General features: G+C 44.4%; 1 protein-coding gene across 1 annotated transcript; it reads right to left on the bottom strand.

The window, feature by feature from the left end:
• Positions 1-2,408: 2,408 nt before the first annotated feature.
• Positions 2,409-7,408, bottom strand: LOC144123922 (uncharacterized). Its single transcript, XM_077656635.1, has 3 exons — positions 7,379-7,408; positions 3,597-3,758; positions 2,409-2,642 (listed from the first exon to the last, which is right to left on the bottom strand). Exons 1-3 carry the CDS (start codon positions 7,406-7,408, stop codon positions 2,409-2,411), a joined length of 426 nt encoding a protein of 141 aa, XP_077512761.1.
• Between the last annotated feature and the right edge of the window lie 8,317 nt (positions 7,409-15,725).

The following is a 15,725-nucleotide window of genomic DNA, read 5'->3' on the forward strand; positions in this document are numbered from 1 at the left end:
TAGGGGTGATGGAAAAAAAACACATGCAAAGGGTAACAGATACTGGCGAAGGTATGGATACTGCATTGTAGGGAACAAAAGTGACTCAAATCTTTCTAAACTTATCTAAAAATATACTCTCATTCTTAAGTATGATTAGCGATGGGGTGCTGATGCAGGAACTCCCGCCTTTTTTTATCCGGTGGGCTTCTAGCAGTTCGCGGGCAGTCTTATCTTTACTTGCCGTGTCTTTTGTGCGCTTCATCCACTCAAGCTACGAACCAACTTGCCCAAGAACGTGTTCTACAAGAATTTTCTTGTGTTCTTCTATTTTGGTTTCCGTCCTTTTCTGTCAACATTAATATTCCAAATTATCGCTTTTTATGCATTTTTTGCGCTCTTGCTTAATTATTCTTCGTCGCTCTTGCTTACGCCTTCAGATGATCGCACACAGGTACTTTTTTTTTCGACTTCAAACAATGTCTTTATTGAAGAAAAGCATCGCAAGTAAGCATGGAATTAAAAGTATTTTAGTCGTTTTTTGCATTTCTGTAGGCGGCAGTTGTAAGCCAATTGGTCGAAAAAAATGCATTTCAGACTAGTGCCCTCTTTTCAGCAAGCCCCGGAACGCACGGGCGGAATACAACCTCATCTTATATCTGAGACTGATTTGCCTACCTAGATTTCTAAAAAAAAGTGCAGCATTATTTGCTCTAGCAGGAAGTGAAATGACTCACGACAGGCCATAGCCAGCCTTGGGTTATCTCAGCTTGTTTCCCACACGAAATAAATATGAAAGCATGAAAGAACATGTATTCTGGACACACAATTTATTCTTGTTTTATAGCTTTGTCATCTTTATGGCAACATTATTATGGCATTTCTGAACCAGAAAAGACCGCATAACACTACCTCTCACATTACAGGAGCATTTGAAGTCATTTTGGAGAAATCAATGCGCATTCTCTGTTTTTTTCTTCAAATGTTTCGGCCACGGAACTTCTGGCTTGCACATAACACTTGCGTTTCGTCTTTAACTCAGTAATGCATTGACGATTGCGCGTTTCTTACTTCCTTCTCTCTTAATGGCATCGCCTTGAGCTGCCCATCATGCATTCTCCAAGAATTCCAAATCCCTTTCACAGGTTTCGCCTTCCCTCTTTTTTTAATTCCCATATCTCCTCACCTTTCATCCGGGCCGCGCATTTTTTCTAAGAAGGCTGCTAGCCCCTCCATGCAAGGAACTATTTTTCCCTGGTCCCTTTTTTCCAAGTCCCAGGCAACCCCCATCCCTGCTCATGCACCCCTCTCACCCTCCATTTCCCGTTGTCTACCTTCCACCTGCAAACATTTTCTTGGGGCACCAAAAGCTGCTGCAAATTTAATGACAGTATACATTTTCCTCCTGGCCCCCCGCAGTTGTGTCTCCCGCTACACCTTGAGTCTAAATCGTGGCCCGCATGGAGTGTTTTTCCGGGCGATTCGTCGGCGTCGACAGCAGCGGAGCGTTTTTTTGCCGCCGGAGAGGACTTTTTTGCCAAATCGTTGTGTTATGGCCGAACAGAAAAAAGCGCCGACGCCGCGAGAGGGCAGCGCCAGAGGGCCAATGAGAGCAGGAGCGGGCTTCACATGAATCTAGACGGAGCCGCGCCGGCGCACCCGGCTACAGTTAGGCCACATTCTCACAGCCGGTTTTTCGTTTCCTCCGTCGCTGCCGGAGCCGCCGGAAAGGGATGTTTTCGGACCGGTTTCCGCATCCCCCAAATCGGGCGGCCGGTTTCGGGGGACCCTGCTCTGCGTTTCCTTCGAGCGGCGGCGACGGAAGCGCGCCCCACAAAAAACGTGCAGTCACAGCGTGAGCTCAGCTCACGTGCGGGACCCGGGGCTGGCTTTCTGCTAGCGAGAGATGGCCCATCACTGCTTCGGCGGCGGCGATGCGCCGGTGCTTGGGTGCGCGGGCCGTCGGGATATGCGCACGTATAGCACCCCGAAAAGCGCCCGCTGCCAAGGAACAGAGATCGGATGACGGTTTTATTTCATTTGGTAATGTACGAAGCGTTCCAGGTAAACGAGTCTCCGATGAATAGTGTGTTTGCACTGGGCGCGGGATATACGATAGGCGAATTTGCAACTGTTGCATATTGAAAATCTGAAAAAAGCGTTAATACAGTGGTGCCAACAATACGACAGCTTAGTCTCTCTTCTGAGAGCTTCCTTGTATCGAGCACCTATCGAACATACAGCCCAATGAAGTCACGTCGTAGATTACAAGCAGCAACATCACAATCTTATTGTTATCGTCGACAAATGAATGAGGTCACTACTCTAATACACTCAAGGTTTCTACATTCTCTGCTTTGGAAGCAGATAGTGCGCAACACTCTCCACTGATATGAATAAGGAGGGAAATCGATCCAAGCACCACATGCTCATACCATGGTAGCCTTGCAGTTGCGACGAAGAAAATCCAGGCGCGACGCCAGGTCCTGGGACCAACCGATAGCCCGGTAAATGTCCTCTTCCATGGCGCACAGTTCTTGTTCCGTGCGCCCTTCTATTCCTTGAAGTGATGCGAGGTAGGAGCGGAAGCACACTTCGTGCACGAGCTCTTTATGCTCCACCGCAACACGCAGAGCTACTGCCCACAGCAGCTCCATCTGGCGCTAATCCACGACGCGCACCTGTACAGGGATAAGCAGCAGAAGCAGGGGCACAAAATATTCAATACACACCTCTTATTGAAAGCTCCCTGAGGAGCTTGTACGCGCATACAGAATATTCCGGCACTCTAAATGACACAAGACTTCAGCAAAGCATGCCTAAGTAATAATTCATATTTACTTCGCCTAACTATAAATCGCGTCGGAATATTCTAAAGATATAGCGGGAAAAACCCTTAGTTATGAGCCATTGAGCCCATCAGAGCACTCTAACGAGAGGTCGGCAATATGAAAACTGCGATGGAGCTGTTACCGAGTGGTTGCGTTTGAATAAACGGTTCGCTTTTCATAAGGACCGTATAAGTACACATTTAGGGCGAGAAGCTATTTCGAATTCAAGCTCGAAACGCATCGAAGAGTCCTGTTAATCGAATGCATAAGAGATATTAAACAGTCCCGCAACTGCAACCATCGCTTCCAGTGAATTCCGTCGTGCAAGGCACTGTTGGAAGCTGCAGCATCCATAGTTCTGATTAACAACTAGTAGTCGCGACAAGACACCACACAACGACAAGATATGGAGAAGCACCATGAGTCTGACATAATATATCAGAACACGGTACTTTACGCATGCGCAATTACGAGCAATAAAATCTGCAGATGCCTTCTTAAAACACCGAAGATGTTACAATAAGTAAGAGAAAATTACGTGGGAAAAGACAGTGCAAACGAGATCAATAATGTAGAATTCACAAGCAAATGCCTTCGAGTCCGTATGATGTCTCAAGCCGATTTTAGGCGAAACGTAACGCTAGAGTATCACTCGTCTTATCCAATTACAAAATTTTTCGTATTATTTTAGCATTCAGTTCGATCATAAAGCATTTTCGTTTACACTTTCGTTTTAGGCGGCACTTATTAACACGGTTCAGATTTAAGGAAAGAAACCTGACTTACCTCTAAGTAGCGATCCGTGAGGTGCACTGCGAGGAAAAGCGTCTCGGGTGAGAACTGCAGCAGGTTGCATGTGGCGATGAGCCAATGAACATTGCGCTCCCGTATCCGGGGATCCACCTCCGTTTGGTTCGTCAAAAATAAAGGTCCGATGGGATATAGCGTCTGAAATGGAGACGAATGTGAAAGAACATGCTAAAAAACGACCTTCAATACTTAACTTTTAAATAATAATGACGCACCTAATTACCAAAAGATATTTCCATCTTTTCTTTAATGAATTTCAAGTACCAGAGATAAAGGAGAAGAGAATTCACAAGTTCTCCAACCCAATGTGCTACTACTATCCAAGTGCCATATGCAGATGTGATAGCTCTAGTCCTGGCCTCAATGTCAGTTTCCACAAGACGGTTCTCATCTCGTTTTATGCAAAATGTAATGTATGCAAGAACAAAAGCATGCACAACTCCTGCGCACCTTGGAATCTCTAATTTCTTTTTCCTTTCATGAAAACCTCTATGGGCATCAAAGAAAGGGGAATGGCTAGCACAGCCAAATTGAGGGCAGGGTTCCAGGGCTACAAATGTGTAGCTTCTCGATGAACAGAGTTTGTTAGGCAACACGGATGATCGCGTAAATCGAAAGGTTTCCCTAGAATTTCTGCTCCCTAGGACACCTGGTGAAGTAAATTCCTCGCAGAACAAGATATGTTCGACCACTATTGTGATGGGCAGAAATACCCAAAATATAACTTTTAGGCTATTGAATGCTTTGGTAAAGAATGTTTTCCAAAGGAGTTTTCTTGTTTCCCATCGCAACCCTGACGTTCTCTTTGCGTGAAAGAAGCCATGTACGCCTTAGAACAAAATATCCGAATAGGAAACGTGATTTTAAATTAGTGCATTTTTGAAACACCACTATCCGTGTTTCAGTAACTCCCAACTCTTCACAATGGGTTTAAGCTTTCCCGCTAAAGCACGAGTAAATAAAATTTCCCGAAATATTCACGGGTATTTGTCCGTTCTCCACATCATGCGATCGCTTACTAGCATATAGCATAATTATACAGCCAGTGCCAAACTCTGCAGCAGTTATCTGGAATATCGTTACACAAACTAATATCAAAAAGCTAGAACAGGTGCAGAAAAAAACTGCTCGGTTGATTTATAATAATTTCTATCCCTCTTAGGAGGAGAACTTTTAAACGAGTCAACTTATCCATGCACAGCGTAATCGAGTTTCCCGACAAAAGTCCTTGCATGAACTTGTAAATGAGTAAGAAGGTTTCGCTCTCTCTCTCTTCTAAATGAAGACCGCAATGTTAACTTCTGCGATATAACTTCATCTACTCCTGCGTAAACAACAAGCTTATACTCACAATGATACCGCCCGTGTAAGAAAATTGCATTAAATATTCCTTTTTTCCTAGTACCGCAACTCAATAGAATAGCGTGACTAATATCAACGTTACTCAACCTTCCCTCTTCGTATTTGCTTGTAATTTCGGTTAATTTTCCTACAACGACCAATATGTCTTCTTTCTCTACCACTGTTAATGACGACGATCTTTTTATTGATATTTGAAGCAGAGTACGTTGTTCTGACATCCTGTATTACGAATGCAGTTTATTTTACCATTATAAAATATAGAAAATACGTATCCTCCTGCACATTCCCTCTTTTTGGTTTTGTCCCGAACGCCAAAGATTGTTTCTGCTGAATTTCTACCACTGCTTCCATTTTTAGCCGTGGGCACAATACGACTGGCCCGCCATAAAAAGATTGAAAAGGTCACAGACCGGGACTATCGATTTCCTTTTCGTTATTACTTAGGTTCTCCGAAATATTCGCAGTCTCGCTGATTTCAGCCCATTTTAAATTTCTCAGCAAGGTACCACGTCAATGATTTCTACCAGTTTAGTGCTTTTTATTTACTCTTGAAGGAGTATTAGGATGATGAATTTGATTTTTTTTCTTGTGACACTATTTGAGAACAACGAGACAAAAAGCAAGAATGCACTTCACACTGCCCTGTGCATCAGTGCTGGATCTTTTCGTTAACCCTCACCAATCGCCGCAAGAACGGCGTACTATAGGAGAACTTTTAATTACCAGTCTTTCTTCAGCAGAGCGAAAACTTTGAAACGTTCGAGACCACTGCGGTAACCCGCACAGGAGTAATGCGAAAGCATTGACGCCTCCTCGCTTCTCTAGCATCAATTGCCCATTTTCAGTTTTCAAACTTGTGCCACCCTTGGTTTTGCGCACTTCCAGTGGCGCCTGTTTTCCTTCGACTCCGCCAACTATCTGGACATTTTGGGTTCTAATTATCCCACATCAACACCCCGATCTCTCGTAAGATATTTTTGGATGCTGTATAAAATGGTACCACTCTTTTTCGCATAAACCCATTCGTTCGAACCACTGATCTCCACTAGATGGCTGGATGCCGCATTCCGCTTTGCGAAGTCGGCCCAATTGAAGCCACCGGAAGTTCAGTGGCATGTTCCCGGAAGTCTACTGTGTACTTCAATGCAAAAAGTCGCGTCTTTAGACATTCCGTCCTCAGTTATTTTGAGTTCTTTTCATGTATAGTCAACTGTAATATCAAAGGAATAAGGAAGCTCAAAGCGAGAAGTGCGTACAATGTTTCGGGAACCCTGTAATTTCAGAGAACCCGAAGAAAACACGCATGCAGGTCTCACGCTACCGCGGCAAAAGGGTACATGCATTAAACACCATGTTCTTATCTGGTTCTTTTCTTCCGAGCATAATCAGTAGAAGTAGTGGAATGAGAGCCCAGAGCATAACCACGGACCTGACGTTTTATTGGGCCCACTGCATGATACACCACAGGTCATTAACCACACTCTCCTCAATGGTCCCTGTTTAAAATAGTAGCTTATTGTTTTCGCTCTGTACACATAAAGGCACGCTGATCTCACTCAACAGTGAGAGTGCTCAGTAGGAGATTGAATTTGTGCGCGAAAGACTATTTGCAAGACACAGGGAAGAAAACTATCAATTTGACAATAAATTTTAGTGGAACCACTGATTTCTGTACCTCTTAATTTAAGAATGCGCAAAAAAATGCGTGTCCCATGTCAAGCACGAAAAGAAACTGTTTTGAAAAGCCGCAGTGCGCTGTAGAATATGACGCACAAATAAACCAAAACCGCACAACTTTCTTGGAATAACCCAAACTCTATACGAATTTGAGCTCGAAAAGATTTGCCCGATTTTATCCCTCTATTCCAGAAAAAAAATGTCCCAAAAACGAACGGCCTATGTGGAGTGCTCAATTTATCCGACACAAGGCAACCTCTGGAAGAGCTGCATTTGCTACAATAGAGAAATTGCACCCTTATAACGCACAGACCTATTCTTTCACGAAATTATGAGCAAGGTATCCGTATGGTGTTCTAATTGTCAATTGTCTTAAACTTGTGGCGATGGTACATTTCATCTAATCACTGCAATTTTTATCCTCGAAACGAAAATCCTTCAAACGTTGCATTTCAATTTTCTTAGAATTACGCAGTATACGAGGAGTCTATTAGGAGCTAACCGAGATTTCCTAGGTTTTGAGCCGGATTGCATTCAATAAAATAACGAATGAATATGGCAATCAATCTGAGAAAAATCAGAACGTGCAACGCAAACAGCAGTATGCAAGCACGGGCGATGTTGTGAGAACAGCAGAAGAAAAAGTATTAAACGAGCTAAAAGAAGAACCGAAACAATAATTTATATACGGACAAAGGGATACAGCTGATTCAACTCACCTCAAGAACAGATCCGTTGAACGTCGCCATGATGCAAGATCAGCCTCCCCGCTTCTTTCACACCGACGCTTGAGATGTCACTGACTGCTCGGCTCGAATCAACTGGAGACCAGCGCTGCACAACAGCTTTTTGGAAACTGCACACTATACTCCCGGCTCCATATTTATTGGCAAGGTGGCCCAGGTCACGTGTGGATAAAAGAGAGAGAGAATGAAGAGGTAGAAAGGAAGGGGAAAAGGCTTAGGTCAAGGGCGGTCATTAGTTCGTGACTCGGTCGCATGCGGATATGAAGGTGTTAGGAGAAGCATAACACGGGATAAAAAAGGAGGGGAGAAATAAAGAGGTTGGTTAATCCCCCACCCCTAGTCACAACAATGGCATTCAGGAGAATTTTAGGGCTCCACCCACCATACAATGTGGATTCGAAATGGAAGGGCAAGGCGTATTGATGGGCGAGTGTTGGTTTTTCCCATTGCACCCTGCTTATCAGTGGTGAAAACAGGTGACCAACTTCTTTTGTCCTCACCTTCTTATCTCATGCGGTCCCCAGGCCCTTCAACCACAAAGAAAATGGCCGTTTTCCACTAGCCTGCTTCCTTGTCTGCCAGCTACCCCAGCTTTGCCAGAATTTTCCAGTGGGGAAGGAATACAAGTGCGAGTGACCATTATACATCCCTTAACAATGGCTTCATGGCCATGCTTTCAGAAATAGATCAGCCCAGTGGTAGCTTATTCTAGTGTAGCTTAAGGAACAGCACGAATGTATTCGCTTAGGGCCCGTGCATATACGAACCACGTACACATCTGCGTGCACACACCCGGTGCTTCCAGAAAACGCCGTTCGTTGAACATAACGCGCACACAGCGAAGTCGTCCGCCATTCTACAGGGCATTCCGTGCGAAAAGGCTCCGAGGGAGGTAAAATGCGTAAAAGCTCAACGTTGCTGAAAAAAAAAACCTGTTATCAAATATTTAGCGTGGAGACATACATAAGGTATACCTAACAAAGAATACCAGCCCATTTCCTAGATATCAACATCACTGCTTTGGCTATGGCACGTGTATTACTTGTTTGTTTTAGTGCGGAGAATAGTGCCGGTGTCGGGTCGAGGCTGTTGGAAGTCTCATGAGCAATGCGACAGATTCAGACCTGTTGCGAAAAGAATATCCAATTTTATATGGGGGCTGGTTCACAGAATAAACCGATGCCAGAAGCCTCGTGTCCCACGCAGAATGACTCGAAGCACTTTCAACGTTTTTAAACGCACCAAGGTCAGACGTCCCATTTGAGATCTGCATTTAATTCAGCAACTTTAAAAGGTTGTTAGAAAGCCTCTTATTGATGTACATTCTTTTTTAAAGAAAAATATCAGGATTAAGAAAAACACTAAAATCCACGGTTTCAATAATCACATTTATTTTGCAACTCGAGATTAATAAACAGATTTTATTTTTGCACCCAAACAAAGGTGCTGCAGACCTCTTTCAGGAAATGATAATGGACGCAATGCATACGGTATACAGTAATAAAAAAAGCATTCCATCAGTCTGGCTCATCTCTACAGCGTAGCGAAATGCACCGACCAAGTTTTTCATCCGAAATACCGAAAACACTTTTCCGAACCTTCGGATGCATATTCGCGAACTTCTACCAGTGTATTTCCAAAAGACACTGTCAATAGAACAATTTGGAGTCGGTTGCATTCGACCGACCTCAGCATTTCGTTGCTACAAACGCCTTGCAGGCAGTGTTCCCACCGGCGGCTACTTTTCAACCAATTTGCCAATTTGACAGGCCTGCTTCGACCTAAAATTATTACGGCGACGTCGCCAGTTTTGGCTATGGGCTCGGATATGCATTTTAACCCAATGCCTTCCCAAGAAGCGACTCGTAATATTTTCTACAGTTCTGAGGGCTTTAGACCAGGAAAAAAACACAATAGTAGAAGGCGGAGCACTTACGCTACCAGCAGTATGAGTCCGGATGCTCTGTTGGGTTCCAATGGTTGCTGTAAGGTGCTACCATTCAAGGGCCCTACTGGAGTATGCCCCTTTTCCGACGCTCCTCGGATCGGCCATCAAGATCCTTAAACTTGGGGCATCATATTCCGAACATAACTGAGTTTTTTCTCATAAAAATTCGACATAGACAGTACGTATTAATGAAAAGAAGCTCTACCTTTTTTAAGTCCGTCTTAAACGTTTGGCCTTAATATGCAGAAAAAGAGATCGCAACCTACGTCGTTCGGGAGGATTTGCCTCATAAAATTACTGTGAACTATTATGAGATTTTGACTGTATGCTACCATCAGTTTCCTTTTGTCACTCCTACGCAACTGTGAAAACTGTTTCGCGGTCACGTGGAAATATTTACTTTCGAGACGGTAATACTTCGTTGTGTGTGCAATAAAAATTATAACTTCATAGATTTTACCTCTTTGAACGGTTCCTTTACTTTCTTCCTCAGAGTCACCTGGTAGACGAGCGCAGATAATACATAATGTGAAACGAAGAAGTTTGGAATGCCGTTCGGAATCAGTTTTGCTCGCAGTGAAGACATACTAGAGAATCAGGGCCCAGGGCGCATTTCTCGCCTACTGACATAAGACTGCCGTCGTCTTACATCCAATGGCAGCGTGAGAGAATAACCCCTTTGATGAAAACTGTTATCTCATAAAATGAATTAAATACGGCACACGTCAGAAGTGGCACATACAGATATTTTACACAATAAACTCGTCTACAAACAGCTTATTCGGGGGCCTCACGCGCCGTCTTTAGAACAAGTTATGTCAATATAATTGCACGATTTTATAGAATAACTGATTTCAAAAAAATATTCCATAAATTCTGTAAGCCATTATTACTATGTATTGCTGTACAGGACCAGTGTGTCTACTTTTTTGGCCATATTTGATTCGAAATGGCCAGATTTGGCGACACATTTGCTCGTCGTCTGGCGAAATTATCTCCGGACCGTCCAAACTTTTTAGCAGCCCTGATTGCCAATGCATGGACGGCTCCAGATGTCTAGCAGAGTCCCAGACAGATGAACAAGAGCGTAGTAAGGTATTACTCTCGAAAAAAATTTGTTTTTAAAGTATAGTGGTTTCATCGCTCTTGTGAGCACTGAAGAAAAAAAAAGGAAATTATACTTTTCCACAATTCAAGATTTTTCCAAGCACTCAATGATACCTCTGGCACAATTCTCATTTCAAATGCTCAGCGACCAACACCCCCCGCCCCATCCCCCATTCAAATTCCCGCACCAAATGCAGGACAGCGTATGTTCACTCTGCAGAATTTTCGTATGCGAAAGTAGATGGCAGATGAAAATGGGGGAAGAATTCGCTGCATGTTTTGTTCCGTCGTCTATGCCATTTCGGAGAATAAACTCACCAAGTGAAGTGCAGATTATGTCTCCACAGCTGACTCAAGTGTATGCTATGCACAAGAAAGAACTGCTCTTGACTATTGTATTCGAGCACGACTCTTCTTATCAGTGCTGGGGAGGGGTGGCAGGAAAGAGGAGGGGAGAGTGTTTGTCCCCATGCTGGGGGGGGGGGGGGGGGGCGGCCTGCTCATTGTTCGGGACATGGAGGCCGAGGGGGGAGAAGGGGAAGCTGTTTTTTGTCCCCGCTCAACGAAATTTAAAACAAGCAAATTTTTTTCCCGATTACTATCTTCAGACCGCTTTCAGATTATCTACGCATACTGAATATTGTTGTTCGATGCCGGAAAGCGCGCGAGGTTCATACAGGTTAGCAATTTTGGACAAATAAGACGAAGGAACGCACAAGGCTACAGCACTAGCATTGCTGGTGATCCTGTTGCGGCTATATTCTTCATATTATGCTCGGTTTTCCGCGTTCCTTAAAATTTGCAGCGTCAACTCGATGTTCGCACTGAAAACCCTGTGTCCAAGACTGCGACAGTTTTCAGCATGATTTCCTTAATGAAAAAAATTTTCAGCCTCAACGTCTTGACCATACTGGCACTTCAAGAGAAATGAAAACACATGTTTCCTTCGTCATTCAAAGTACGCGATGCTTGCATTCAGTAGTCTGTCAATATGAAATATTCCGAACGGGCCTATAAATAGTAGCTGTTAAAATTCGAACTCCTTGCTTATGCCGCTCGGCTGCGGACCCGAAAGAGGCGTGTTCGATCCCGGCCGCGGCGGTCGAATTTCGATGGAAGTGAAATTCTAGAGGATCGTGTTGTGTGCGAAGTCAGTGCGCGCTAAAGAACCCCTGGTGATCGAAATTTCCGCAGTTGTTCACTACGGCGTCGCACATAGCCTGGGTCGCTTTGAGATTTTAAACATGCATAACCCCTAAACCAACCTTATCATAAAATACTGCGACCTGCAGTTACAGAAGAAAACGGGTAAATTCTCATTTTTTCACTGCAGTCTCGTAATCAAGGACTAAAATAGAGCATTCACTTGATTTCACTATTTTTCCAAAAGGGAGTACCTCGGCTTGACCGTAACCGCTCAACCGACTTCGTGCTCAGCTTTACCTTGCACACGTGCGAAATATTGTTCGGGCATCATAAAGGCACGCGGCCACGTGCAAAGAGATTCCTGCGCTAATGTACGTCGCACCCTGTGATTACGAATCTTTTTGTGTTCTCCTATTTTTGTTTCCGTCCTTTTCTGCGAACATTATTGTTCCAAATTATCGCTTTTTATGCATTATTTCGCACTCTTGCTTAATTTTTCTTCATGGGTCTTGCTTATGTCTTCCGACAATTGCACACAGTTACTTTTATTTGATTTCAGACAATGCCTTTCTTGAAGACAAGCATCGCAAGTAAGCACGTATTATTGTGCTCTTGCTTAATTTGTATTCAGGGGTCTTGCTTGCGTCTTCAGCTAATTGCACGCAGATTTTTCTTTTGCTTTCATACAATGCCTTTATTGAAGAAAAGCTTCGCAAGTATGGAATTCAATGTGTTTTCGTCCTTTTTTTATTTTTCTTTGCGCAACAGTTATAAGCCATTAGGTCCGAATCAGTGCATTTAAGATTAGTGCCCTCTTTTCAGGTAGCCGCGGAATGCACGAGCGGAATACATCCTCACCTCGTGGCTCAGGCCGATTTGTCTACCTAGTTGTGTAAAAAAAGCACAGCATTATTTGCTCTAGCAGGAAGTGAAATTACTCACGACAGGCCATAGTCAGACTTGGGTTTTCCCAGCTTGTTGCTCACATGAAATGAATATTAAAGCACGAAAGAACATGTTTTCTGGACACACAATGTATAATCGTTTTATAGATTTGTCATCTTTATGAGAACGTTATCATGGCATTTTTGAACCAGCAAAGACCACATAACACTACCCCTCACATTACAGGAGCATTTGAGGCCATTTTGGAGAAATCAATGCCCATGCTCCATGTTTTTTCTTCAAATGTTTCGGGCGCCGAACATCTGCGTCGCACTTAACACTTGCGTTTAGTCTTCACCTCAGTAATACATTGACGATTGCGTGTTTCTTGTCTCTTAATGGTATCGCCTTCAGAGCTGCCCGTCATGGATTCTTCAAGTATTCCAAATCCCTTTCACAGGTTTCGCCTTCCCTCTTTTTCAACTCCCATATCTCCCCACCTTTCATCTTGGTCGCGCCCTTTTTTCAAGAAGGCTGCTAGCCCCTCCACGCGAGGCACTATTCTTCTCTGGTCCCTTTTTCTCAAGTCCCCAGCTACGCCTATCTCTGCTCATGCACCCCCCCCCCCCCCCACCAATTCATTTCCTTTTATCTACCATTCAGCTGCAAACTTTTTCTTCGCGCACCAAAAGCTGCTGCAAATATAACGACAGCATACATTTTCCTCCTGGGCCCCCGCGGTTGTGTCTCCCGCCACTACCCTTGTCGTCTTGGTATAGCGTGATGCGTCTTTATGCAACAGCCTTTAGTATAACAGTTAAAAAGCGGGGGCTGTTGCTGCTGCTTCATAAATGAGAATATCGCGCTGATACAGAAAACATATGCATAGAACAAACAGACATAGCTCGTCAGTTAATTTCCGTGAGCCGCCTGTATTGCCTGTGCCTAATATGGTGGCGCCAGAAAGCATGCACGCTCCATCCGGCGCCGTACGTAGTCTGCGCAAGCAAAAAGCTACACGTGATCGGTTGTGAGAGCTCCGACGTAGTTCCTTATCCTGCCATGAAAGATGCCATGAAACACAATTACCACTTTGTGTACCAACTCTCATTGCAAATTGCCTGGCTTTACGTCGCGCGCAATGTAATGATCATTGGTTTGGTTTCTGTGGATTTAACGTTCCAAAGCGACTCAGGCTATGAGGGGCGCCGTTGTGAAGGGTTCCGGAAATTCTGACCACCTGGGGTTCTTTAACGTGCACGGACATCGCACAGTACACGGGCCTCACAAATTTCGCGTCCATCGAAATTCGACCGCCGCGGCCAGGATCGAGCACGCGTCTTTGGGGTCAATAGAGGAGTACCATAACCACTGAGCCACCGCGGCGGTGTAATGATCTTTGGTAAGAACTTTTTTTTCGTCCTTGGAGAGATGAATTCACAAATCATTCTTCGCCACATCTATCCGCGGGTTGAAATTTCATGTAATGTGTCATCTGATGCGTCCGGGAAGACGCTTGTCTTCTACGGGTTATGCAGAACAGAGGTCAGAACGGCTCGTTTTTCCAATGCACACCTCGGCAGCAAGGACTCTACTTTTTCTCTTTGACTTGCATACCTGCAGGCGCATGCATAGTGAAGAAATTAAGCTCTTTAATTCTTTTTTTTTTAGAAAAAGCTGCCCTCAGTTTTTTGCGTTCAGCGTATTTCGCTTAAGAGGGGATGCCACCTTTTTCAGGTCATGCAGGAGAAGTCATCAAACCGGTTGAAATAACGCCCATCTGAAAGATGCTACAACCTGTGCTTTAACATTAATAAATAAAAATTTGAAAAACGAACTTGCGGCTTTTAGATACGTAATTATGATGATAAATAAAAAATTGTCTGTGGTTTAGCTCTGATTAATCCAAGTCGAATTGCGAAAGCTTCGTTTCCTCGGCACGTCGTCTATGCAGCGTCTCATTCCGATGCTCTCGAGAATTCAAAGCGGTCTCTTCCGCAGTTGAAGAGTCACTAAGGGAGGTGTCACTCCTAGCCGCATCTGCGTTACGGCGCTTCTCGAGTCTTGCGGCGCGTTCTTCTGGCGTCCCTTGAGTGCGTTGTCTTTTGCTCGCTTCGTTCTGTCGTTGTTGCGTCTCTTTCCAGCTCTCCATAACGACTACAATATGCACGCCGTTTATCCAAACGTTGTTCCCGCTCTTCATCCGTTTCTTCCGCACGCCGCCGCTTCTTAGCTGCAGCACATAATTGCAGCTTCACCTTATACACATCATCCGACATACCGTGGAGGATTCGCTGGGACGACTGCGACGAGCCAAGTTGTGGGCCGCTTTTCCACAGCTGTCACGACGATGGATGGATGGATGGATGGATGGATGGATGAATGGATGGATGGATGGATGGATGGATGGATGGATGGATGGATGGATGGATGGATGGATGGATGGATGGATGGATGGATGGATGGATGGATGGATGGATGGATGGATGGATGGATGGATGGATGGATGGATGGATGGATACGGCTGAACCTTTTACATCGGGCGGTGGCTCAAGCCACCTAGCCATGTCTTGTGAAATTTTACTCCTGTCTTGCTTTTAGCCACCAATCAGATAACCTTCGCTTGGTTACTTCTAACCTCTTAAAATCCACTTTCCCTTCACTATCCCTAAACCCCAATGCCTTGGGTAAGTCAGCCCCGCTGCCTTCCACTGTAGGGTGAAGCCCTTTACAGAAAAGTATCAAGTGTTCAGCCGTTTCCTCCTCCTCTCCGCACGCAATGCACAAAGTGTCTATCTCCTGGTACCTGACTCTATACTTCTTAGTCCGCAAAACTCCAGTCCTGGCCTCAAACAACAAAGAACTTCCCCTACAATTATCATAGATATTTTCTTTGACAATTTCCTGTTTAAAGGTCCGGTATGTTTCTAGTGCCGATTTCGTCAGCATCCCTGTTTTCCACAAAGCTCTCTCTGTTCCTTTAACATTTTTCTTAACCGATAATTGCTGATTTGCCCCCTTAGTGCTGTCCAGATATTTGCTTGTCAATTTTCTTGTTCGCTTTCTCCATTTCGTATCAACATTCTTTATATACAGGTATCTGAAAACTTTCCTAGCCCACCGCTTTTCCTCCATCCTTCTCGATCGTTCCTCAAATGCTATCTTACTGCTAGCCTCTCTGCTCTCGAAAGACGCCCATCCCATATCACCCTGTACCCCCTGATTTGGTGTATT

This window comes from Amblyomma americanum, chromosome 3 (genome assembly GCF_052857255.1).
Source record: "Amblyomma americanum isolate KBUSLIRL-KWMA chromosome 3, ASM5285725v1, whole genome shotgun sequence".
NCBI lineage: Eukaryota > Metazoa > Arthropoda > Arachnida > Ixodida > Ixodidae > Amblyomma > Amblyomma americanum.